At 45.3% G+C, this 24,952-nt stretch overlaps 1 protein-coding gene across 8 annotated transcripts in view; it reads left to right on the top strand.

Annotated features, from left to right (window-relative positions):
• Window positions 1-24,952, top strand: part of vps13d (vacuolar protein sorting 13 homolog D) — a 52,035-nt gene that overhangs the window by 16,741 nt on the left and 10,342 nt on the right. For 3 of the 8 annotated variants that reach the window (XM_044212781.1, XM_044212784.1, XM_044212783.1), the window contains exons 26-58: window positions 2,641-2,803; window positions 3,128-3,353; window positions 4,271-4,442; window positions 4,893-4,993; window positions 6,063-6,287; window positions 6,374-6,666; window positions 8,211-8,344; window positions 8,803-8,958; window positions 9,592-9,778; window positions 10,037-10,111; window positions 10,198-10,398; window positions 10,557-10,646; window positions 10,951-11,091; window positions 11,182-11,307; window positions 12,697-12,771; window positions 14,527-14,632; window positions 15,964-16,116; window positions 16,532-16,667; window positions 16,757-16,804; window positions 17,919-18,069; window positions 18,786-19,002; window positions 19,082-19,329; window positions 19,429-19,620; window positions 19,700-19,826; window positions 19,993-20,135; window positions 20,894-21,024; window positions 21,241-21,416; window positions 22,416-22,539; window positions 22,773-23,008; window positions 23,116-23,218; window positions 23,730-23,887; window positions 24,025-24,133; window positions 24,286-24,456. In XM_044212781.1, the coding sequence (XP_044068716.1) occupies window positions 2,641-2,803; window positions 3,128-3,353; window positions 4,271-4,442; window positions 4,893-4,993; window positions 6,063-6,287; window positions 6,374-6,666; window positions 8,211-8,344; window positions 8,803-8,958; window positions 9,592-9,778; window positions 10,037-10,111; window positions 10,198-10,398; window positions 10,557-10,646; window positions 10,951-11,091; window positions 11,182-11,307; window positions 12,697-12,771; window positions 14,527-14,632; window positions 15,964-16,116; window positions 16,532-16,667; window positions 16,757-16,804; window positions 17,919-18,069; window positions 18,786-19,002; window positions 19,082-19,329; window positions 19,429-19,620; window positions 19,700-19,826; window positions 19,993-20,135; window positions 20,894-21,024; window positions 21,241-21,416; window positions 22,416-22,539; window positions 22,773-23,008; window positions 23,116-23,218; window positions 23,730-23,887; window positions 24,025-24,133; window positions 24,286-24,456 (5,094 nt within the window). The remainder of the gene's footprint in view (window positions 1-2,640; window positions 2,804-3,127; window positions 3,354-4,270; window positions 4,443-4,892; window positions 4,994-6,062; window positions 6,288-6,373; window positions 6,667-8,210; window positions 8,345-8,802; window positions 8,959-9,591; window positions 9,779-10,036; window positions 10,112-10,197; window positions 10,399-10,556; window positions 10,647-10,950; window positions 11,092-11,181; window positions 11,308-12,696; window positions 12,772-14,526; window positions 14,633-15,963; window positions 16,117-16,531; window positions 16,668-16,756; window positions 16,805-17,918; window positions 18,070-18,785; window positions 19,003-19,081; window positions 19,330-19,428; window positions 19,621-19,699; window positions 19,827-19,992; window positions 20,136-20,893; window positions 21,025-21,240; window positions 21,417-22,415; window positions 22,540-22,772; window positions 23,009-23,115; window positions 23,219-23,729; window positions 23,888-24,024; window positions 24,134-24,285; window positions 24,457-24,952) is intronic. The other 5 variants (XM_044212782.1, XM_044212786.1, XM_044212787.1 and 2 more) reach the window with 3 other exon arrangements.

The raw sequence follows: 24,952 nt of genomic DNA on the forward strand, positions 1-24,952 counted from the left end.
GTACAATTTATACTTATGATGCAACATTTTAAATGTGATTAAATGACAAATCCCCATCAAAAAACTTACTAAATTACATTTATGTTGCTTATAGTACCTCAAACTAAATTTGAAGTAGCTCTTTTTTAAAGTTCATCTTTACTCAAAATGTGTTTAGCTGATTGTTTCTTGATTTGGATGTTTTCACATTCATCTGCTGAAGGACGAAAGTCTGAGCTCACCTCAGTGTCGACGGACGATTTTGTGACAACTTGTTTAAGTCAGTTGTATTTCAATATGCAACGTACACAAGTGAGGTGTGGAAATTGAAGCCTCCAGTGCACAAACACTGAGAATGGACTTTATCTTGAAACGTCTCTAAGTGTACCAATCAGATCCGTTTTTACATCTTATATTTGATGATTTTTCAATACTTGACTTGTTCTTTTCCAAAATCAGAATTACATCAACATTTTTCTAATGGTGCCTATAATGGAAGAAGTTGTTTGTATCTGAAAATGATTTAATGTATAGAGTTGAACTTGTAAAGTCCTGGTCATGACCCAGCTAACTGTGAATAAGATACACTCTGCTGGTTTGTTCTGAAGGCAATGACCACATTTTCAGATACATTTTAAACCAGCTTTGAGGAAAATCCAGGCATCTGATCATCAGCAGTCAAATCAAGTTAACTCGGTCAGGTGTGAAGAACAGGGCCTGTTCACGTCATCAGTAGTTTGGGAGAATAGTGTATTTTGGAAGTAGAACACTAAATAAATTTCATATGCATCTTGTGTTTTTTGTGAAGAATTTTATACTGCATGCACATTCGTACAAGGATCCATCCCATTACAAGGTACACTGGCATGCTTTTGCTTTGGTGTGGGAAAGGGTTGTCACAATATCACAGTTTACCTTTCAATTTTCATCCTACAACAAGTATCAGAAACTATCCCAATAACACACTACAGCTGACAGATGACAGTACATGTCAAGGATTCCTTTGACATAGAAGTTATCACGTGTCACTCTTGAAAGCAGTTCTGAACTCTGTTAGAGCATTTGGTTTGGGGTGTAGATTCACCTGTGGAACCTCTGGTGAAACAGTTTCAGATGATCTGGTGTCACATTGCTTTAGTCGCAATGAAATATTGTCCAGCCCTGGTGTGCAGTTTGTCTGTTTGCGGTTGGTTATGTGATGAGCTGAGCTTTCTGCTGTTGCATGTATTGTTTAAAGGAATACACCAACTTAATACTCCAAGGTCCTTGATCATGTTTGTGTTGTACGATTTGATGTTTTAGATGCCAATGCCTTTTGAAAACACGTTGTTTAGAAAATGTCTTTAAATGAATTTGTAACTAAGATCCCCAGATACCCATCGTAAACCACTTTAAACGGTGAAGAAGAAGATGATAGAGAGTTAATGGGCATGAGTTTATCCTTGTAAAAATAATATTGACTTAGTTATATTAATAACTCTTGCACTGCTGAAACAGATGAGATTGGATTAGAAGTATTTAGAAGACGATCGTCTGCGTATAGTGAAGGTTTCTGAGTTGTTCCAGTCCCGTTAATGCGTTCAGACCCCTTCGACTCCCTAAACCACAACAGCTCAGTAGTGACGGGATGATAAAATGGGAGATGAGGGGCAGCTCTGCCTCGTTCCCATGGTAAAGAGGGAAGGAGCAGGATAACAACGTACCCGTATCCTGATACGATGATGCTCTATCAGACAGTGTCTTCGTAGATCTTTTAAAGAAGTATTACTCCTGGTGCATGATGTCAGTCACGCTTTCAGTTTTAAAAGTCAATCGTGTTTAAAATAATCTTAATGAGAACAGCGACTGGATCAGAAAACAAATCCCATAATACCACACACTAAGATTTTATCTCGTGACTGTCAACACCAAGTGGCCTGTACTTCATCTCTGTACATCTCGGCTGAATCAGTCATGACGACCAAATCAGAACTATAATGGCTCAACAATTGTAAATGTGTCCCTGCCTTAAGTCATGTACTATGTACACTGATCAGAGAACTTACTGGCAAAAGTTGGTGTATTGTTTTGATACAGTTTGATCTTGAAATAGTGTTGGCTGAAATTGACTTTGCTGTCATTCAGAATGTGTTTCCCAGTGTTTGACCCACTGAATCAGAATGTTCAAAAATACAACATTATAGTAATTTCTTTTTAAAAAGGTGGACTTATTGTTGAAGTTACAAACAGTGGAAAAGACAAACTGCTGTGTTGAATTATTCTTTCTGGCTTAGGAGATAATGGTACAATGTCATTGAGTTATTGGGTGAATTCAGTGAGCTTCACCTGTATCAAACAGTGGGAACATTGACAGAAACACCTGTTCTCCAACACTGTCATTAGCACAACTACATGCCGCAGCCCAAGGTTTAGCACTGTCCTCCACTGGTAAGAAGTGGAAAATGCTTTTAAGTGAAGAGGGAGTGGTAACGTCTTTCTAATAGATAAACAAAGTGTGGAAACTGAATCATTAGTATTTATTAAAACCATATCAGATGCTCTTTCTAAATGACGTGTTTATTTTGTGCTTTGGCCCCTTTAAAAAGTATCGTCTGCTTTTGTGTGAAATACATCGCTAACTGGACTTAATGTGTCTCTTCTGTTTCTTTTCTCTTGAAAAAGGAGCGTGTCCGGAGTGCAGCAGGGAGGAGTAGTGAGCAGGAGAAGCCGAGAGCCTCCCCTTCCAGCTCCTCCTCCACCTCCTCCTCCACAGGGTTCACCCTTGGCAGGCCACAGGCCCCAGACACAGGGAGGGCCCCTGAGGAGGATGGCCCTCACAGCTTAGGTTAGTATCGCTGCATGGTTTGAAAGAAAACCATTCAGTGCACCCGCAAGTCCTGAAAATGTGGACCTCAGTATGATATGAGGCTTTGAAGTTCACTTTGAACCCACTATGTTGCAGTTAAATGGTGTTTTCAGCTCTCAAGACTCACTTAACTAAATGAACCCAAGACTAAACGCAGTCTGGACTGATATGGTTCCAGAAAACGCCAGAACCTTTGTTGTGGCTTGTTGTCTCTCTATCACCTGTGTTGTTCTTTTCCCTCTCCACTGTACACTGTAATAAAAAGTCATCTTTAAAATAGCTGGTGTGTTTTTTCCCCATTAGAAGACCACGTGTGCCTGCTGGACTGCATTGCTCTGGACCTGCAGGAGGTGGATATCTTTGCTGCAGAGCGTCTGCCCTGTCAGCCCTGTCAGCCCTGGGACAGCGGTGGTAAACCTCCCGAGTCCTCAGACCTCATCTTTCCTTCGTACTCTGTCCGTCGCACCGGAGACAACCTGCTCAAAGACTGCTGCCGCCTCAAGCTTAAAGTGGAACGCAACCTGGACAAGTACGTCCCGCTTTTTGTTTTTATTGGTGACAAAACTTATGACCTTTTTATAAAGAGATCATGTTGAGGACTGTCCGATCAGTCTTTTTATAAGAAAAAGAATGATAGAAACTTTATACTTACACTTCATACTGTACAACAGTCAGTTTGCACTTGTTATTTCAATGTGTCACATACATATTCAGTCAACATTTAAATAAATAAAAGTACCAGCAGATATCCAATGTTAAAGGACTCGGATCGGGATATGGGTTAAAGAAAAACTTGATCAGGACATCTCTACGTAAATGAATTAAAATAATGCTGAAACAAACACAACATACATCTTGCATCTCCACTGCACCTGTAACACTACAGCGCTGAAACGACGGACCCGTGGATTACGTAATCGTTCACCCCTGCTGTACAAAAAACTGATACGATTAGGAATTAGGAAACTTTTCTTCACTTCACAGACCATATGTTTATTCAGCTGCATCAAGTAATTCTGACCACTAGGGGGCAGAAAGACTTCCAAACACTCTTACAACAATGTGACTTTTTGTTAAGCCATTGGCTTGTGCTTCATCAAACAGCTGCCTTGTTAGACACGCAGCAGAAACAGAGTCCTGTTTCCTAGCGCCTGTCAGATACAAGTCCAGTATTTAATGGCATTATTTGGCTCTGGTCTGGTCCTCCAGCTGTGGTCTCGTTGGCTTGCTACTTGTTTTTTAATACCATCGACTTCTGCGTTCCACTACTTGGCACAGACCTTTAGTACATCGGGCTTATTAGCATTGTGCCTCTTGTTTTAATGTTCTTGTTGGGGATGGCTTATGGAGAGCAGTTGTTCAGAAAGGGACTGGGCCTGGTTTGTTTTTCTGTAAGAAAGCAGTAGGTATGAAAGTACTCACGCTTGTGTTCACTGGCGTCATCAGGGAGCTGAGCCATGCAGTACCTGACATGTCCATCCACGGCAGCCTGTCGTCGGTACACTGCTCTCTGGACCTGGAGCACTACCAGCTGATCAGAGGGCTGCTGGAGAACAACCTGGGAGAGCCTGTTGAAGACTTCCTGCGACCCTACAACCTGCAGGACCCCAGCAGCTATGTGAGAAAGCAGGCAACCGCACGGACACTATGACCAACCAACAGTTTACTGCTGTGAATGATATCCTATAAATATGGCTTAGGCTTGCTGTAAATGACTTAAAATACTCTACAGAACATGCTGCTCATTGTCTGTCAAATTTAGATTTTTTTTTTTAATTTGCAGGGAAATTACAATTATGTTCTTGCCTGTTTTGTTTTTCAACTGCCAACACTGTGATATCAAACAGCTACATCTGCTATTTCCAACGTTTTGTTACAAACAAGCTGCAAAAGGATCCCACAGAGAGCTTATAGTTTACTGTATAATTAACAACTTGTAGGGTATTTTATGCCTCTGTCTCTTTTAATGATCATTTGTCTCGTTTATGATGAAATTGTCACCTTTTGTCATTTCCAAACAGCCCCCTATATGTTCTAGTTTATGAACTGCTGTTGTGTCTCTCTTCAGACGGTGTTAAGTGGAGATGTCTACACCAACTTGTCATTCCTGGTGGACATGATGGATGTCAGTCTGGAGCTCTTGGACAGCCCCAAACGCTCATTAGCAAGGTGGGCCGTTTCTGTCTTCTTACTGCCCGATAAATCTCCAAATCTATCGATATGTATATACATATGATGTGCTGTGAAAGCACCTAAGGTCACAAAATAACCACAGTTCACTTTTCTCACGGAAGTCCAGATGCTAGCATCGCAAATCAATATTGGCACGGAAATAATGCAAATGACCTCATCAAATTCATGAGGTCATAATGCCAGGACCGTGGCACTTTACAGTGTGAAGGCACCAAAGAGCTCACGGCCGTGAACTGTGTGTCTGAGCCAGATGAGCTGTTAAAGAGTAACTTTGATCTTTAACCATCTGAAGCTAAAATGCTACCGAACAGCTTCATCAAAGGAGTGTTCTTTTGTGCTGAATGCTGACAGAGAGTCAATATGGCCGAGGAATGAGACCGGCAGAACAAGTTCAGTATGTCACTGAGTTCATTTAATGATGCCAACATCATCACACGTGCAGCCAAAGCCACACACATATACGTAAAATAATCCATATTGCTGTCGATTCACATCTCGCCTGGCGCTGAGCCCGGAAGGTGCCGCGTCCTGACTAATGAGCTGTCAATCACATATCAAAGGCGATGCCCAAGAGGAGCAGTGGTCCATGTTTAGACCTGTTTCTGTCGCAGACGAAATGTTTCAAAACTGCTTAAAACTCGGACTTTGAGAAATGTTTCAACCAGGAAATAAAAACTACTGGAACGACATAGAAGAGTTATTGATCAATAACTCACCACCTCAATTAACAGCTATTCAGTACCAATGCATCATTTTAAGTATAAATCATGGGAAACGCCAAGAGAGTTTAAGGACACTAAACAGTCACTTTGACTAGAAAGTTGTCAGAAATTGTATTTCTCTGAGAGAGAAACTGCCACTAGTGTCTCTGGTTCAGTCTGACAGCCCTCACAGCTTATAGCTAGCTCATCTAAAACCTTTCATGGACCAGCTGCACATCGGATCACTATGTTGGGTCATAGTGGAGAGTTGTAAAATGTAAAATAGACATTTGTCTACAGGGAAGTTGCCATTTTAATATTATGTTTGGATTTCTCTTGCAAAGGTTTGACTTCATGAAATCCAAGTTGCTCTTTGAGAGTTTCTCCAATGGATCCAAGTCTGTCAACTTGGTGTCTCACTCCCTGCTGGCATATGACACTCGGTACCCCGAGCCCAATAAAAGCACTGGTGGAGCTGATGGGGCAAGGCCCAACGTCTTTGACTGCATCCTCCAGCCCTCCAAAACAGGCACCAACCGGGCGTCGCTGCAGCTGGAACTGCATTACAGGTATGTGGAACACTTCCAAACATAGGAAGAGATAGAGATTTTAGGTAGTGCTGGATCGTAAAGAGTTGTGTTCCACCTTCCTGCAGATCCACACGTGACTCCTCCTGCTTCACGGTGGTCCTCAACAACCTGAGGGTCTTTCTCATCTTCGACTGGCTCCAGCTGGTGCGAGACTTCCTGCGGGTACCGGTGGAGAAGGCGTCGAGTGGCGCTGAGCCACGTCAGCGCTGGCCCAGTAACACCAGCACTGACTCGGGCCCCACCACCAGCACCACCGGAGCCGTCATGCCAAAGACGGTCAAGAGCGGTGTGGTCACCAAGAGGTCCACGGTGCCCGTCACCCAGGACCGCTGCCTGGAGGTCAAGATCAACGTCACAGGTCAGAAAACACTGATCAGACAGTAACTGCTGAACGTTTTGGATTGTTTTTAATGCAATAAATAAAGTACTATAAACACATAGAGGCCACAAATCCCACTCTTGGTAACACTTGAGTAATTAGAAGTGACGCATCATTAAAACATAATAACAAAAGACAAGTGCTTCTATGTGGAAATCTAGTTAAAGTGTCACAGCGCAGCTGGAGTCCCAGATACATACACGTGGACCTCTGTGGCTACTGCTAATTTATTTATTGATCCCCGAGGGGAAACTCTTTCGTTACAGCAGCTCGCCTTTACGTCAGTGCGCACAGGAAGAGAAGTAATACTGCTGTTACTGCCATTAGTGGTACTACGGCTAATACTGCTACTGCTAATACTACGGCTAATACTGCTACTACTACTGCTGCTACTGCTGCTACTGCTGCTACTACTGCTACCACTACTACTGCTGCCGCCGCCGCTACTACTACCACTACACCGCCGCCGCCGCTGCCACCACCGCCACCGCTACCACCACCGCCGCCACCGCCGCCACCGCCAATACCACGGCCGCCACCGCACGCCACCGCCGCCACCGCCACCACCACCGCCACCACCGCCACCACCACCGCCGCCGCCGCCACCGCCACCACCACCACCGCCGCCGCCACCACCACCGCCACCACCACCACCACCACCGCCGCCACCGCCGCCACCGCCGCCACGGCCGCCACCGCGCCACGCCGCCACCGCCACCACCACCGCCGCCACCGCCACCACCACCGCCGCCACCGCCGCCACCGCCGCCACCGCCAACACCACCGCCACCGTTGCCACCGCCACCGCCAACACCGCCACCGCCAACACCACGGCCAACACCGCCACCACCACCGCCGCCACCGCCGCCACCGCTAACACCACCGCCGCCACCGCCAATACCACCGCCACCGTTGCCACCGCCACCGCCAACACCGCCACCGCCAATACCACGCCAACACCGCCACCACCACCGCCGCCACCGCCGCCACCGCCGCCGCCGCCACCACCGCCACCACCACCGCCGCCACCGCCGCCACCGCTGCCACCGCCAATACCACGCCAACACCGCCACCACCACCGCCGCCACCGCCGCCACCGCTGCCACCACCGCCGCCACCGCCGCCACCGCCGCCACCGCTAATACCACCGCCACTGTTGCCACCGCCACCGCTAATACCGCCACCGCTAATACCACGCCAATACTGCTACTACTACTGCTGCTACTGCTGCTACTGCTAATACTACTGCTGCTACTGCTGCTGCTAGTGTCCAACATATTTAATTTCAAGTGTTTTATTAAATATGCCAATGTCTTTGAGCTGTACCTTGACAAAATAAAATGTTGGCATAAATGTTCCTCTCCTGGATTTGTAGCTTATACTTGGACCTGCCCAGAATAAGTTAATATGGTGTAAGTGACGCAGGTCTTTAGATGAGCTCCTCAGTATGAACCTTAATGACCTGGCCTGTGTATTTCACTGAATTTTCCATTTAAAATGTTGCATTGTTATTCGGTCCTCAGGCACAGAGTTTGTGGTTGTGGAGGACTCGTCCTGTCTGGATACCAACGCCATCATTCTGAAAGGCACCACCGTCCTCACCTACAAACCCCGTCTGCTGGACAGACCCTTCTCTGGCAGCCTCGCAGGAATAGAGGTGACATCTCCCCCCGTCATAGCCCCGTGTCGCGGCCCAACATTACCGCTGAGACTACTAGTTCTACCACTGCTCATCTGTGAATCAAAGAATCCCAATCTCAAAGAGACTGCTCTATTAAATAGATGACGAATGAACTGAAATACTGCTGCTGCTGCTGTTGTTGCTCTAGTACTACTTGTACTTTTACTGCCATTGCAAATTCTATTATTGCAAGGGCACTAATTGTGTTACTGTTGCTACTGCTAAAACTGCTACAGGCACTGCCTTACAACTCCATCTCCGACCCTAATGTCCAGAACAGAGTACAGTGAAGCTCAGTACGTAGTGATACTTTTGTTTTGTTTAGTATGTAGCATGTACGCGGCGCATTAGTGCAGGAGTGCCACTAACTACTATCCCAGTATCCAGATCATACTTTTATTAGCGTTGGTTCAGAGGTATCTCGTCACCCCCAGGTGTTCTCGTGTCGGCTGGGCAGTGAGCAGGAGACGGCGCTGTCCATCATCGACCCGGTCAACATCCAGGTGGAGCTGTGTGGGAGCCCCACATACCAAAGCAGCTCAGGTCTACTGGACGCCTTCAATGTGGAGGACATCCCACCGCTGCTGGAGGTCAGGAGTTAGCGCTCAACCACAATAAGATATGCAACATGTAACTGGGGGAGGCACGGGGGTGCAGTGGTTAGCAGCAGGAGGGTTGACTCCAGCACACCGCGACCCTTCAAAGGATAAGCGGGTGTAGCTGATGGATGGATGGACGGAACGTGTAACTGTCACTGTGGGGAAGTGGAGGCACTGCAGAAACAAAAGAATAGCATATCAATGAGAATACTCCTCCAGCATGTCGTCCCCGTTATTGTCTCCAAATGTTTGACACTTTTGGTTTGACAAACAAACAACGTGTTCCTTCTGGTCCTAAATCCAACATCTGCCTGTGTGAAGACTCCATTTATGGTTTGGAGGCCAAACCATAAAATGAGCATTTTGAAACAGTTGTGAGCATGGCTCTTCAAAGAGTACTCCAGGGGTTTGGTATTTTACTTCCATAAAGTTGTTGGACTTACAGGAGACACATTTAAAAAGAATGACCTTTAGTCTCTAGTATGGGTAGTATACGCTGGCTCCTACAATTCCCATAATGCAACTCGATAGCTGAGACACCAGGTGATGTCTCTCAAGTCAGAGACAACTGTTTTCTCCACGTCACTAGTGAAGTGACTTTAATCGTGCATGTGATTCTCTCAGATTCAGTTTCCTGCTCTGGACATCCGTCTGTCCTACAACGACATTCAGCTCTTCTTGGCCATCGCCAAGTCCATCCCTACGGCCAGCGCTCCGCTGCCCTCTGACTCTGACACCGCCGCTGCACCCAGCACCGAGCCCGCTGCTACACCCAAAGAAAGCTTCAGGCAGAAGACCGAGGCCCTCATAGGTGCGTAGAGAGTGATTTTTAGTCTTCCACGGTCTAAATGCTTTTTCAGAAGCTTTTCTCTCGCAAAAAGAGAATCAAATTCAAGTTTTTTGGAACAATTATCATCAGTGTCCAAAAAACATCTTGAATTGTTTTCTTATGTAATATTGCTTAAAGTGGTCACGGCTACAGTTTAGTCCCAGAGATGGCATCCTGTTGTTCTGCGGCTGATTGCTGTTGTCAGAAAGCTGTTTATGGGGTTGTGTCGTGTCTCCACAGAGGGTCAGCTGACCCGTTTACAAGACCTCGGCTTCAGGAAAGATGACTGCAAAAGAGCCCTGATCCACTGTAAAGGTGAGGCAACCTGCCAGTACAACTCACAAAGTCTTGAGCATTATTTAATGGAGACCTATATAAAGACAGAGTAACGCGTCCCTCAGGCCAGCTGGACCAGGCTGCCACCTGGCTGCTGGAGAACGCTGAGAACATGGTGGGCCATCCCAGAGCCAGGGCGGACTCTGGCTCCAGCAGCCACTCGGCTCCTCTGTCTGGGGTGGAGGTGAAGGCGGAGAGCGTCTGCATCTGTTTGATCGATGACTGCCTGGACTGTGACATACCGCTGGCTGAGCTCACCTTCTCCAGTAAGTCTCCTTCACGTCACTGTAAGTGTATGTTTTTAAGATCTAGCTAAGCGTCAGTGACCACACTGAATGAACAACAGAGAGTGAAAAAGAGAAAGAAATAAGTCGAGGATGAAACATGTTGTATCTCAGCCTGACTGGGATGTTTGTTCTTGCAGGACTTTATGTGCTGCAGCGCATCGGTTCCACCCAGGAAGGCAAAGCCAGCTTCACGCTGTCTGGAGACTACTACAACAGAGAGCTGTCGGGTAATAACATTTAACATTGTAGTTTTCGGAGAACCATGAAGGGAGTTCAGCTCCGAGTTTGTTCACAGCTATCGAAACCTAAAACAGTATTTCTGTTAAATCTGAGTTTTGACATCAGTTTAAATGGCAACGTGTTGAAACTGTGGATAGAAATAATAAACAGTATTCTGACATTTATCCAGATGTGATGATGATATTATCCACGGATAGATTAGGATCAGTGATGGCTGATTTATCTGTCGTGTGTGTGTGTGTGTGTGTGTGTGCGTGTGTGCGTGTGTGTGTGCGTGTGTGTGCGCGTCAGGCTGGGAGCCCTTCATCGAGCCCTGGCCCTGCTTCCTGTCCTGGCAGCAGCAGGCCGCCGGCCGTCTCCACCCTCCACGTCTCAAGATGGGGATTCGAGCCAAGCAGAGACTGGACGTCAACGTCACTTCTGTCCTGTTGGGTGCGTGAAGGCCGGAACAGGCGTCTCTGCACATAAACAAACGTCCCACCGGCCAGAAATGTTGAACTTGTCGTTATCTGGTCCTTCCAGAACAATACAACACCACCAAGAGCTCCTGGATAGCTGACTACTGTAACGAGGAGGAGCAGACCCCCCAGTCTCCACCCCCCCAGCCCTGGATGGGCTCCTCGGTCGACCCACCCAGCTTTGGACAGAGTGAGTTCCAGCTACACACAGTACCACAAACAAATCACTGGGCAGTGAAGAACTTCTTCACACAAGTCCGTGTTGAATTGTTTGAATGGATGGCATCCTGGATAACACATTTAATTAAAAAAATCTGAATAAATAAGAAGAATAACCAGGTCACTGTTTCAGATATTTGAGCTTCATCTTTGTGCTAGCAGACTTCACCTTTACTAGCTCTTTGTAGTTGAAGATACCAGTGCTAATCAGAGCTAACATGCTAACGTGGCGACACAATCTGTGTGACATTTCCACTCTTGGAAATTTGCACAGTTAAACACACACTGAAGAAGTAAATTATAAGTCTGGTGATATTCTATATTTGTCTTCATGCACCGACTCAAACCAGCAGTGAAAGTGTGTGTGTGTGTGTGTGTGTGTGTGTGTGTGTGTGTGTGTGTGTGTGTGTGTGTGTGTGGGTGTGTGTGTGTGTGTGTGTGTGTGTGTGTGTGTGTGTGTGTGAGCTCCACTGCTGTTATTAAAACACATCAGCGAGCCGCTCTGTTGCACTGGGTGACAGAATCAGAATCAGAAATACTTTATTGATCCCCGTAGGGAAACTCTTTGTTGCTTCATCACCACGAACACACACACGCGGAAGTTTATTCTGACTCCGCCCCACACACACCGTCCTGCTGCCCCAAACACTCACTACAGCACCACATGTGGATTCATCCGCCGCTGGAAATAGTCCCCAACAGATGCTCTGTTTCCTCCTGTTGGTCTGATAAAAACTACAAAATGGCTGATCCTTTTTAAACATCAAACTATAAATCTGTGTTTTAAAGATTCACGTCTTCAGCAGGAGCCAATGGGCTCGCAGCTGAGAGCCGCAGACAGGAAGTCAGACAGTACTGAGAGACGCACCGACGTGTTGCTGGTTTGAGTCTGAACATGAGATTTGTTGACAATCAGAAAAATACAGAATACCACCAGCCTTGTCCCTAAAGTGCTGGTTTAGGACTGGTGGGGCTTTGGTTGGTGACTTGGTTGATGGGTTGCTTTATTCTGAAGAGTTGTAGGCAGAACAGGAAGTTCTAGCTGCTTTTCTCCAGACTTTTATAATGTTGGGTTTATTTTAGTAGTAGCTAAGTAAGCCAAGTGGCATCAATCAATCAAATGAACCACACAACCTGCCACTCATCAGCCAAGTTCTGCTGGCCCCTCAGTTGAACAGGAAGTGAGCGGACCCGCGCCGCGTCGGCTGCTGTTCTGAACACATGTAAAGAGAAGGGAGACGACTTGAAGTGAAGCGTGATTTGCCAACACAGAGTACAGAGTGAGGATGCTGAACCTCTAACCCTCTTGTGTGTTCCCTCTGCATGTGTCTCTGTAGTAACTGTCTCTCTCTGCTGTCAGGTGCTCCTCTTGCTCACCTTAGAACTAGGAGCACAGCCAGCTTGACCTGCCTCGAGCAGCAGATTCACTCCAGAGGTACAGTTCAGAGTTTAGTCGCCCAGACAGTCTCCTTCAGTATCAAAGCTCTCATTCAGTCATCATGAATTGTTCCTCACGGGTGCTTAGACACCTCGCAGTGCTGTGAGGCAATAAAGGATCAGATGTTTCCAGCAAGCTCTTCAAAAACGATCACAGTAGAAATCACAACTAATGTCAGTGCAGTGCTGTGGTAGGGGGGCCGGCCCTGTGGCTCAGGACCACGAACTCTCTCTCTCCCGGCATCTCTTCTACTGTTGCTATCGAAAGGTTTGAAATAGTTTTTTAAAGACATAAAAATGCAACTATATAAATGTAGAAAAAAGGTTCAAATTAAAAAAAGATGCATATTCATGTATTCACTAACTCGCAGGACGTCCTGCTCGAGGCTTTGCACTAGCTGTAGTTTACTGGAGCAGTTTCAAAGTTAAGAACCAGCTGGCCCAGCTCTCAGTGAACACACGCTGGGTTAGAAAGAGACTGGACCCTGTTCACTTAGACCTGCTGAACGATGACTGACTGTGTGTTCGGTGATGACTGCAGTATTTCAGATCAGGATTATCGCCTGTCCTGTCTCTCCTCCTCTTGCAGACCGGTTTAAGTTTCTTTTAGTATTTTTCTTTTAGTATTTTGCCTGAACAGCATGATGTGTTCGTCATTAGCTTCCCGCTGCATGAATCCGCTGTGACGGTCCACTTGACATCATGGCGCCGTAGTCTTCTGTGTTGCTGATGTCGCTCATTGTGCAGGCTGTAGTGCAGTCGCCCGTTAGTACATGTGATTGTCGTCTGTCAAACTTATCATCTGATCGCACTGTTCGGGCAGTTTCCGTGTGTCCAGTAGCTGTTATACTACTTTGAGTATATAAATAAAGTTTTGCCTAAATATAAAGTAAAGGGTTAGTCTGGACAACTACTGGACACAGGTCAAACTGTGTTTCTGTGCTCGATGGTAAGTTGGCCAAACAGTCGATGTGTTTGCAGGCTGCTTACATTTGTGTGTATTTGTTATTTTTGTTCAATAAGATCGTTTCCTGTGGTATATGATATGAACAGTAATAATACAGTAAGTATAGAGCAAAATGCTGCTTTCAGTGACCTCTAGGAAAATCCTTTTCTCTCTACAAATTGCTGTTTGTGTTTGTGTGCTTTTAGTTTCTAGCTGATTCCACATATTGATCTGTACACACTGTATGTCCATGTGTACAGCGATAGACCAAGCCAAGCCAATTATAACTGTTAGACTGTTATAATTGCACATTTACAAAAAGTTGATTTCATTTCTAAACACGTTGCCTTTTTAAAGGGGCGCTCCAGTGATTTCTATAAAGTTGGGGGCACATTAAATAAAGAGCTGTCATGACTTTTAGTCCCTAGTGTGGCTCAGGCTCCAGAAACTCTGGCTGACGGCCCTAAAAGCGTCTTTTCACACCCCCAGTTCATGATGTACTGAAGGCTTTCTGTTCAGTCTTCAGTTTGTTATCTCCGAGCAGAGATTAATAACATATATATTCTTGTGTCAGAGTCTCCAGAGCCACAGAACATACTTCACAGCTAGTTGTCCCTGTGACTACTAAGTTGATCTTTTTTGATTGATTGATGGAGTGCCCCTTTTTAAGGCGCCTGTGCCTCCGCTGCTTTTAGGTCTCAGCCCGAGAAGAAAGCAAGCGCATGACTGCTAGAACTGAACTAATGCTACTAAAGTCAGTCGTGAATAATGTAAAAGGCATGATTCGCTTTTCATCTCTGTTTCCAGCAGATGTCAAGCTGTCCAAGAGGAGGCAGCCATTCGTGCCGTACGCTCTGCGCAACCACACAGGCTGCACCATGTTGTTTGCCACTCTGACCACGACCCCCACGAGGTAGGTGGATCCATAACCGCCTACATGTACTACAAGCTGGAGATACAGCATGTTTGGCAGGATAGATAAATCACTAGAATACCAGGATCCAAACTGAAGGTGACTGACTTGGGCCAATCAGGAAGCCAGGTGTGTTTGTGTTGTTTGCTGCCATCTGGTGCCCCAGGCTCAAAGAGAACACTAGATGGCAGCATTAGCGTTAGCTTTAACCTGATGGTGCTGAATTTTCTCCACAGTTGGTATGACAGTACTGGGGGGCTTACTACATGTGCAAACCAACTTTGGTGACATATGAAAGATGTACTTGTGAGCTTAGAGCCAAGCTGTGTCATAATGCCACTTGGCACCAAGTTTGTTCATCTGGAGCACATGTGGTACGTGCATACATAATGTGCTATCATTTAAAGTCATATGGCCGAAAACAATATTTTATACAGTAATTATTTGAAATTTTGTGTGACAATACAGGAGGACAAACTGTATATGAAGTCAAATCTGGTGACGTTTGAACAGTGTCATCCTGATGCCGCATGTCTGATTGGTCGGTGCAGCTCGGCATTAAAATCATCCAAATGTCCAACGTAGATTCCTGGATCAGTGCTGCATGCTAATATGTTAGCACACACATGACGAATGTCTGTGCAACACTTATAGATATCTCAACAGCTACTGTGCACGCTGACATGAGATTGAAGGAATTGCGGCCGGCGTTATTGCACTTTATTCATTGTGTTTACTATATTTCAATGTTTGGGACATTTATGTTATTTGTAACATGGCTATATGGAAATAAATAGTGTTTTGAAGTAAAACTCCCAGTAAACAGTCAACAGTTAAACAGTAAACATGGAGACTGCCTGAGTATATCTTTATAAATTGTATCATAAATGTTGTATTTTAGTGTATTTTCATCAAGTTTACATTTGTAATGAAGGAGCAGAAGCCTTTCAGCTGCATTTAGATTTTGTACTAGGCGAGGATGAAAACCTTATTTTTTTTCTTTATTGCATCTCCATTTACTCTGGAATGGTAATAGAAATATGTTTGCTTACAGTGGATTCATATTCTTTAGCTTATGGTCTATCAAAGGAGACCAGATGTGCATATAGGCCTTCTGGTCAGGGAGCTGTTCCTGATTTATTTTGGCTAAGTTATTTTAGGATGTTTCTTCCTTGGTATATGGCTAGGGTTTAAGAGGTTTTTAAAGCTCTGAGTGTTTTTACAAGTAGCTCCTCGCATGAAGGTGTGTTGATAAAGTTAAATGAGACAGTTCTCCCCTGCAGACAGTTTCAACTTGTCTCCAGGTAAAGCTATTCACATGTTCCCCACAGGGTGGCGCTGTCTCACAGCAGCAGTGCGGACTCCATCTCAGATGTCCACGGTCCAGGAACTGACGACACTCACAACGTCAGCCAGTGGAGAGAGGTGCTGCCTGGGGAGGAGATTCCCTTTGAGTTTGAAGCCCGCGAGAAACTCCGCCACCGGTACAGATCTGATTCACTTTACGACACTGGTGACCGGCTTGGCCGTCATTCTTACTGGTTTAACTCTTGCTAGCAGCATTAATTCTACAACTAAGCTGATAAAAAAAAAACGTTGTTATCAAAACCAATAGGAGTGATGACCAAAACTATGAAAATGAATCGCATGTTTTAAAAAATATATCTATGTCTGTATCAGTAAAGCTGAACTCCACTGTGTCTGCGTGTCCATGTTACCTGTCAGAGTGGTGACACGCTCACATCGGCTCTGCTGCAGTTTATCATTGAACATGAACGCCAGCGATGTGGTCTTCAGCAGTCGTTCAGTGCTTGTTGTTAACTGTTGCTTCGTATATAGCATAAATGATGGTGTTATTATGCATCACTGATCTCTCAGACTCCTCCTCCTCCTCTGCAGACACACTCACGAGCTGAAGCTGCACCAGTTGCTGGTTCGGGTGTGTGGATGGGAGCAAGTCAAGCCGGTGTCTGTGGACAAAGTGGGCGTCTTCTTCCGCTACGCAGCTCCGGACAGAAACAACTCTTCCAACACTGTGAGCACAAGTCAGAAACTCATGCTGCTGATGTTTCTAACCTGCAGTTTGATGTTAAGCCTTTGTTTTTCTGCTTTACTCTTCCACAGGTTGGCAGTCCTATTAGCAGAACCAACATCATCCACCCACATGTTTATGTAAGTCTGGAAAGTCTAAATCAGAGAGCAGTCAGTGAAAGTAAGCATGTAGCCAGCTGCTCATGGTACACCAGGAAACGGAATAGGTTCAGGTTCAGGTTACTTTATTTGTACCCGCAGGTACATTTGGTTTGCAGTAGACAAGGAAGATGGAAAGTAAATATAATAATAATAATAACAAGAATAATAATAATAATAATAATAATATAAGTATACAAAACATTTTCAAGTGAAATCCGGTTTTCAGATAGTGGCCAGCATGAACACACAGAGGCTCGGTGTAATACTCTGAGGTGAGGTGGAATGACCTGGATTATCATAGTTTAGCACAAACTCAGCTAACGTACCACCGAGTCATGAGAGTCCACGATCAGGTCCACCGCTGTCAATGAAACTTCACATTTCCTGCAGATGTTTCAAATTAAATGCCAGAAAAGAGACAGATTTAGGAACTAAAGAGTATTTTCATTATCGATTAATCTGCAGATTCACACGGTTTATAAAACATTAGATTATGGGGGAAAAACAAACACAGTTCCTCAGAAAGTGCTTGTTTTGTCCAACCAACAGTCCAGAACCTAAAGATATTTAGGACAAGTAAACGCCGCAAATCTGAGACGATGGAACTAGGGAAAGTTTTTCGCTTGATAAACGTTAGATTCTCAAAATAGTTGCCGATTATTTTTCTGTTGACCGACTAATCGATTAATTGACTAATTGTTTCAGCTCTGGATGGATTGTGTCCTTTTAATATGAAACATCTGTGCAGCTGTGAGTTTCACTGACAGCAGCTTAACAGCAGTGAGACAACAGGTAAACATGGAGGAAACTTCCAACAGGAGCAGATCAGAAACATGGAGGCGTCTTACTAACACATGATGGCACATTAGAAATACAGGCCTGTCTCTAATAAGGATGTGAATAAAGGCCTGTCTCTAATAAGGATGATAATAAAGGCCTGTCTCTAATAAGGATGATAATAAAGGCCTGTCTCTAATAAGGAATCGAATAAAGGCCTGTCTCTAATAAGGATGATAAAGGTTGAGCGTCCTCAGCACTTCATGCTCGTTATGAATTCAAACCCGATGGTGACTTGTTGTTTTTGGCCCCTCAGTTCTCGGCCCTTCCTCCAGTCAGAGTGGTCTTCTCCATCACGATGGAGGGCAGCGCCAGGAAGGTCATCACGGTCCGCTCGGCCCTCATGGTGAAGAACCGGCTGGATGTTCCTATGGAGGTCAGACTGGACAGCCCCTCCGCCCCCGACAGTAAGACACTGCTCCGTTTTATTTCCATTTACTCAATTTCATTATCATATAAACCAAGATTTTTTTGTATTTTATTTTATATTCATGTTATTTTATCTCATTTTATATATTTTAGCTTATTTAGTGTTTTCTATTGTTTTATTTAATTTAATGAAATTTTCTTATTTAATTTCATTTATTTACTTATTTTACTATATTTAAACTTAATTAAATTAATTATATGAAATGTACATTATATTCAGTTTAATTAGGTTTAAATATATACAATTTAATTTGATCTTGTTTTATTTTATATACTTTATTTTATCTTTCTATTTAATTCTTTAATCACATCTTATGTATTTTATTTCATTGCATTTTGTCTATTTTATATATCACATAATATTAATAAAATTGAATATATTCTATTAAATTCCCTTAAAATGTTCATTTTTATATTATTGTATTACATTTAATTAAATTCAATTTATGTTATATAAAATGTAATGATAGATTTAATTATATTAAATTGTAAATACATATTTAAAATATTATAAATATTTTAATATAAATGTTTTGGGTTTTTGTCTTTTATTTTGTTTCATTTTTATTTTGTACATTTTATTTGATTTTATCTTTTTTATTTTGTGTAGTTTTTTTTTTATCCTTTTAATTGAATTGATCTTCTTTCGTGTCGTGTCATTTGAGTGAAGCCGACTGTGTCCCTGTGTTGACAGAACCAGTGGTGCTGCCTCCCATCCTGCCGGGCCAGGCCTTGGCGGTCCCCCTCCACCTGACGTCCTGGCGGCTGCAGGCTCGGCCCAAAGGCCTGGGCTTGTTCTTCTGTAAGGTCCCCATCCACTGGACCAGCGTGGAGCGGCCCGGAGAGATCAGCAGCAGTAAGAGGGAGTGTCAGTCAGCAGACTTTGACGACAACCTCAAGCGTAACTTCAGGTAAATGCAGTCAGTCAGACATCTTGTTCTCGGTTCTTGTCTTCCTCACATCTGGCTCCATTCCCCTCGTTTCTCGCAGGTTTTGTGTGGTCATCAAAAAGGAGAACTACCCAGACCAGCAGCCTGCCAAGAGGGTTTCTGGCGGTGCGAAGCAGATCTATCGACAGCCAGGCCACACCATCTACCTGCTGCCCACCATGGTGCTGGCCAACCTGCTGCCCTGTGACCTCAACTACTACATCAAAGGGTCGTCCATCAAAGGCTCCCTGAAGCCGGGGAAAGAGGCCGTGCTTCACGCTGCCGACACCTCGCAGAACATGGAGCTAGGTCAGGACTTCAGGACCGTCACTCACTGGCTGGCTGCTCTTCATTTCCTCAGCGTTGTCCTTGTTCTCACTCCTGGTGTTCTTGATGTGTGTCCTTCAGGGGTCCTGCTGGAGAACTTCCCTGTGTGCAAAGAGCTGCTGATCCCCCCCGGGACTCAGAACTATGTGGTACGCATGAGGCTGTATGACACCAACAAACAGCTGCTGTGCCTCACCATCCGCATCATCCTGCGGGCGCAGGGGGCGCTGAAGATCCTGATCTCTGCCCCCTACTGGCTCATCAACAAGACCGGTAATGTTTTCTTTGTTGTCCGGTTGTCTTTAAGAACAAGTTTCTTGTTATCATTCTCTAAAGCCATGTTCCTCCTCAGGTCTGCCGTTAATTTTCCGCCAGGACAACAGCAAAGCCGACGCAGCGGGCCAGTTTGAGGAGCACGAGTTGGCCCGAAGCCTCAGTCCGTTGCTGTTCTGCTACACTGACAAGGAGCAGCCTGCTATGTAAGTGTGTCAGAGACCAGACCACTCTGTAGTCCTGAGGACCTGCGTCTGGACTACACATAATGTCTTAGGTGTAGTGAGCGATGTTCTACCCGGCCGACATCCTCCTGGTGTTTTTATTCATCCGTCCTTTCATTCCTTCCTTCCCCGTCTGTCTTGATCCCAGGTGTACTATGCGGATCGGGAAAGGGATCCACCCAGACGGGGTTCCGGGCTGGTGCCAGGGCTTCTCCCTGGACGGAGGGAGTGGAGTCAGAGCAGTGAAGGTCATCCAGCACGGGAACAGGCCCGGCCTCATCTACAACCTAGGCAAGTTGGTACATTCACAATCAGCACAAAGCGATAGCACTAACTGAATCCTGGGACCGTGGGATACACAGGATCGGGATCAGGGCGGATCACTGCATTGAACTGGTGTTGGCTATATGAAGCCCGGAAACTCTACGCTAGAAATATTATGGCACAACCTTTGGGGATTATTTCTGTTGAGATTTAAGGACTGAGCCGTGACATCGATACAACAGCTTGCTTTGCTACGTAGTCCATGACAGCGTGTGTTCAGCATTGTCAGGTTAATTTTCCTGCATACATTAACTCATTTTGCAAAGACGTACGCAGTGAGAAGAAAACTGAGGTGAGCTGACTTGCAGTAGTCCATTACAATGTGTTCATGACCTCCTTGGAGGTTAATTTCATAACTCCCCTATGATTAAAACTAAGAGGTATGAGGTTTTTTTGTCTTTTGTCTTTGATCAGGAGTCCAGTAGTACTTTACTTTAATATTCTCCCTTCTTTCTGAAGGTCTGCTTGGCCATTATTAATAATCACTGAATCGATCGTCCTTTTTCTTGGGTGGACAGTTATTGGCACATAGATGACCTCTCAGCACTCCTTCACTTTCACACCAGGATTTCTTGATGCACGTAGCAAAGATCTGTACTGTGCGACAGACATCTTGACATTTCTTCTCCAGTGGTTGAGCTAAAATGTCTCTGTCTGTTGCTGCTGTCACAATATCAATAAAAATGTTTGTCAGGCGTTCATTGTTCCCTGTCTGATCAACACAGGCATCAGTGTGCGGAAAGGGAAAGGACGCTACAGGGACACTCACATAGTGACCTTTGCCCCACGCTACTTGCTGGACAACCGCTCGACACACAAACTGGCCTTCGCTCAGAGAGAGTTTGCAAGAGGAAAGGTGAGAAGTTAACTCAGAAATGAACTGTTCACCTAGTGGTGAAGCACACCTTATACAGTGATCGCAAACAAACGACCTTTGTTTCATACCTGTCTGCGTCTCTACTGAGATCTATCTAATAAAGAAAGAAACAAAGAAAAGAAAGAGATGAACTGTTCGTCCCTGTGGCCCAGTGGTCTAAAGCATTCAGTTCATTAATGAACACATGTGTCCCAGGGTACGGCCAACCCCGACGGGTACATCTCCACCCTGCCGGGCTCCAGCGTTGTCTTCCACTGGCCCCGTAACGACTACGACCAGCTGCTGTGTGTGCGCCTCATGGACACCCCCGACTGCACCTGGTCTGGAGGCTTCGAGGTCAACAAACCCAAGTCCTTTCACATCAACATGAGGTGAGCTACACACACATACACACTCTCCTGCACCAACACGTTATTTACTCAAACAATGCATCTGTTCAGATCCGTGTTTGCCTTCCTTTACAGATCAGAATGCATTTCAACTGGACAATATGTGCTTTATAACAATCAATATAAAACACACAAATCAAAATAAAAGTTAAAATAAAAATAAGCATCACACAGTAAAATCATTTTTATAAAAATGTGTCCTAAGAAGTGAGATAAAACAGGGGACTGATTGTGCAAGCCGGATCTCCTCTGGCAGGTTGTTCCAGAGTGTGGGGGCCCCGTCTGGTTTTCAGTCTAGACCTTGGGACAGCTAGCAACACCCTGCCAGAGGATCTCAGTCTGCGTCCTGGCTCGTAGGGAGGGCCAGCCCATGCCTGGCCTTAAAAGTACTTAAAAGATTTTTAAAATCAATCCTGAAATAAACAGGCAGCTAAAACAGGGGTGATATGGTCACGTTCTTTGGATTGAGTTAAAAGCCGAGCTGCAGCATTTTGGACTGACTGTAGGCGGTGGATTGATTTCTGACTGAGACAGGTACACAGGGAGTCACAGTAGTTGAGGCAGGAGGAGATCAAATCATGGAGGAGTTTCTGTGGTTGTAATAAAAGTCGTAATCTTGGCTATATTTCTCAAATTATAAAAACATGACTGAACAACTTTCAAGGATACAGGCTTATAGAAAAAATTGTCTCTAGATAACAGCGACAAAATTTAACACTGTTCATTATAAAGTTAAGTCCAGTTTGATTTTCTCATTTCATTTCTAAATGTTGTCTGTCTGTATACTGGATCTGCCCAACTGGTCCATCTGGATCATGAATGTGTCCATAGTTGACCTGCTCTTTGCACTGTGACACATGTGGGCGATCTGGGCGGTTTCTTCCCCGCTGTACCGAAAACAGATTCCACCGACTCGGGTCGGGTGGCCGCCGAGTGAAGTGAAGTATTTGACAGGTTTTAAGTGGATCTTGGTTTGAACAGGGACACGCTGGGGAACTGCTTCTTCCTGCGGACAGAGATCACCCTGAAGGGAGCCACGTACCAGATCTCCTTCACTGACACGGACCAGCTGCCTCCACCTTTCCGCATCGACAACATCTCTGAGGTAAGCCACTGCTGTGACAGCTTCAGCAGCACGAGCTGTTACTAACACTGATCACATCAGGAGGCCTGTGCCCGAATCACTGACTGGACTCTCCAGGTCTGTTGAAGATCCGTTGCCGGAGCCCGTCGCCCCCCTCTGTGTTTTTTAACGCCGTGCTGCTGTCCGCCAGTCAGACAAAAATAAAAGACCAAATAGAATAAACTGAATAGATTCCACTGTTTGAATCCCTTCAGGTGCCTATCCAGGTCTGGCAGCATGGCGTGGCTGACATTAGGCTGCACACTGAGGTGAAGGCGGGCTCGGTGCTGGACTACGCCTGCGACGAGCCCACATTGCCCCCCTACCTCACACTGATTGTGAAGGGAGCTGGATCCTCAGAGGTCACAGCCGACATGAACTTCTTCAGAGAATACAACAAGCTCTACTACGAGAACTTCATCTACATCGCAGCCACACACACCTTCTCACAGTACGGACCGGTGACACGACCGGCTAATAATCTTTTGATATCATTAAGCTTTGTGGTATAGAAAAGTTAAAGTGATAAAGGTAAGCAGCATCATTTTGTTGACGCAGGAATGTTGAGAGGAGACCTGTTGGGAAGAAGCGTCTGGTGAGCTGTGCTGAACTGGTTCTCGATGTGGACACCAAGACTCAGAGGGTCATCCTGAAAAAGAAGGTACTGTTTTTAGTTTAAAGCGACCCAGAATGAACAGACAGACTTTGGGTAAGATGATAAAAAGCACGTGTTTAAATATTAATACTAATAATAATTAATAATATGAGTTATTGTCATGCAAGATTGGAGGGGAAGAGGGGAAAAAGTAGTTCTGAGTTGATCATTTGATTGATTGTCGGTCGATTGCCGGAAAATTAGTCAACAACAATTTTCATAATTGATTCATTAAGATGAATAACGTCAAGCAAAACTGCCAAATATTCTCTGGTTCAAGTTTCCGTAATGTGAGCATGTGTTGCTGTCTGAATACTTGTTGGTCGGACAAAACAAGACTATGGATTGTTGACATTTTATCACTATTTTCGGGCATTTATTTATTTTTTTAATCGAAAAAAGTAAAAACGATTCTGAAAATGAAATAATGAAAACATTCATCAGTTGCAGCCCGTGAAAAGAGCACGGAGACAAAGTCCGTTAATGTGTAGTCCCGTGTGCTGCGATTGTTGTGCAGGAGCCGGGGAAGCGCTCCCAGCTGTGGAGGATGACGGGGAGTGGCATGCTGTGTCACGAAGGCTCGTCTCCACCGCAGAGCAAGCCGGCCCAGCCACGCCCACTGGACTCCTCTAAGGTGCTGGACATCGCCGGGCTGGCAGCCGTTAGCGACAACAGGTTTGTACTGTGTGCAGCGCTCGTGCTTCTGTAAGGCAACAGATTGTTTCTCTCAGGAGTCGCTTAGACTCTGGACCGTAAAGAGGAAGGTGGGATGTACGAGCTGTCTCTCTCTCTCCACCTGTTCCTCTCTCCAGTTTTGAGCCGTTGATGCTGAGGAGGCCGGACTCTCGCCGCAGCACCACCCAGACGTGGTACTTCAGCTCAGGCATGTTGACCTGCGGCCTCCCCCGGCTGGTGGTACAGGTGGGTACACCTAGCTCTGTCTATACGTCTGTGGTGTGGAGAGGAGCTCCTCTCCTCTGCTGCGGAGTTCAGAGTCCTGAGATTTTAGTGTTGGTTGACAGTTTCTTGATTTTCTCCAGTTGTATTTGTGATGTGGGACTTGTACCCTTCAGGTGAAGGGTGGGGTGGCAGGCCTGTATGATGGAGCAGAGGTGGTGCTGGGACCAGACTCGGGGCTGCTGGAGCCTGGCCCCGAGCAGCAGTTCATCAACCAGAAGATGAGACCTGGTTCTGGGGTGCTGTCGGTCCAGGTGCTGCCAGATGGACCCACACGTGTCCTGCAGGTGAGAACAAAACCAGTAAAACCCGAAAGGAATAATAATCTCTCAACACTGAGCAGCTCTTTAAGGCGTCTTGTTATATTTCACCTTTTTAACTCTTCTTTCTCGTTGCCTTGACCTCTCATAGAATTAATGGTGATAAAACACATAATGCTGCTTTTCAAAGGTTTGGCATATTTTACACATCACAGATATTTATCGCAACATACCTGGAAAATATCTTCTTGAGGCCTAAAAGCTGCTTGAGTTAGTGGCAGTTATTCCCAGTTTAGTCCATGCACCACGGCAAAGGCCCTCTGCCTGCCTGCGTTAGGCCTGTAGTCAGAGAGGCTCATGTATGTCTTTAATATACATTTGATTTTTGATCTGTCATTTCAGTAATATTTCCACAATGATTGTATTAAGTGAGCATCTAAATGTATGTAATGATCTAGGATGAGGGGCCTTTATTTGAAAATCAGGCTCTCCTGTGGAGGTTTTGTGGTTCGGTTCAGTTCTC

The sequence above is a fragment of the Siniperca chuatsi genome, linkage group LG10 (genome assembly GCF_020085105.1).
Source record: "Siniperca chuatsi isolate FFG_IHB_CAS linkage group LG10, ASM2008510v1, whole genome shotgun sequence".
NCBI classification, from domain to species: Eukaryota; Metazoa; Chordata; class Actinopteri; order Centrarchiformes; family Sinipercidae; genus Siniperca; species Siniperca chuatsi.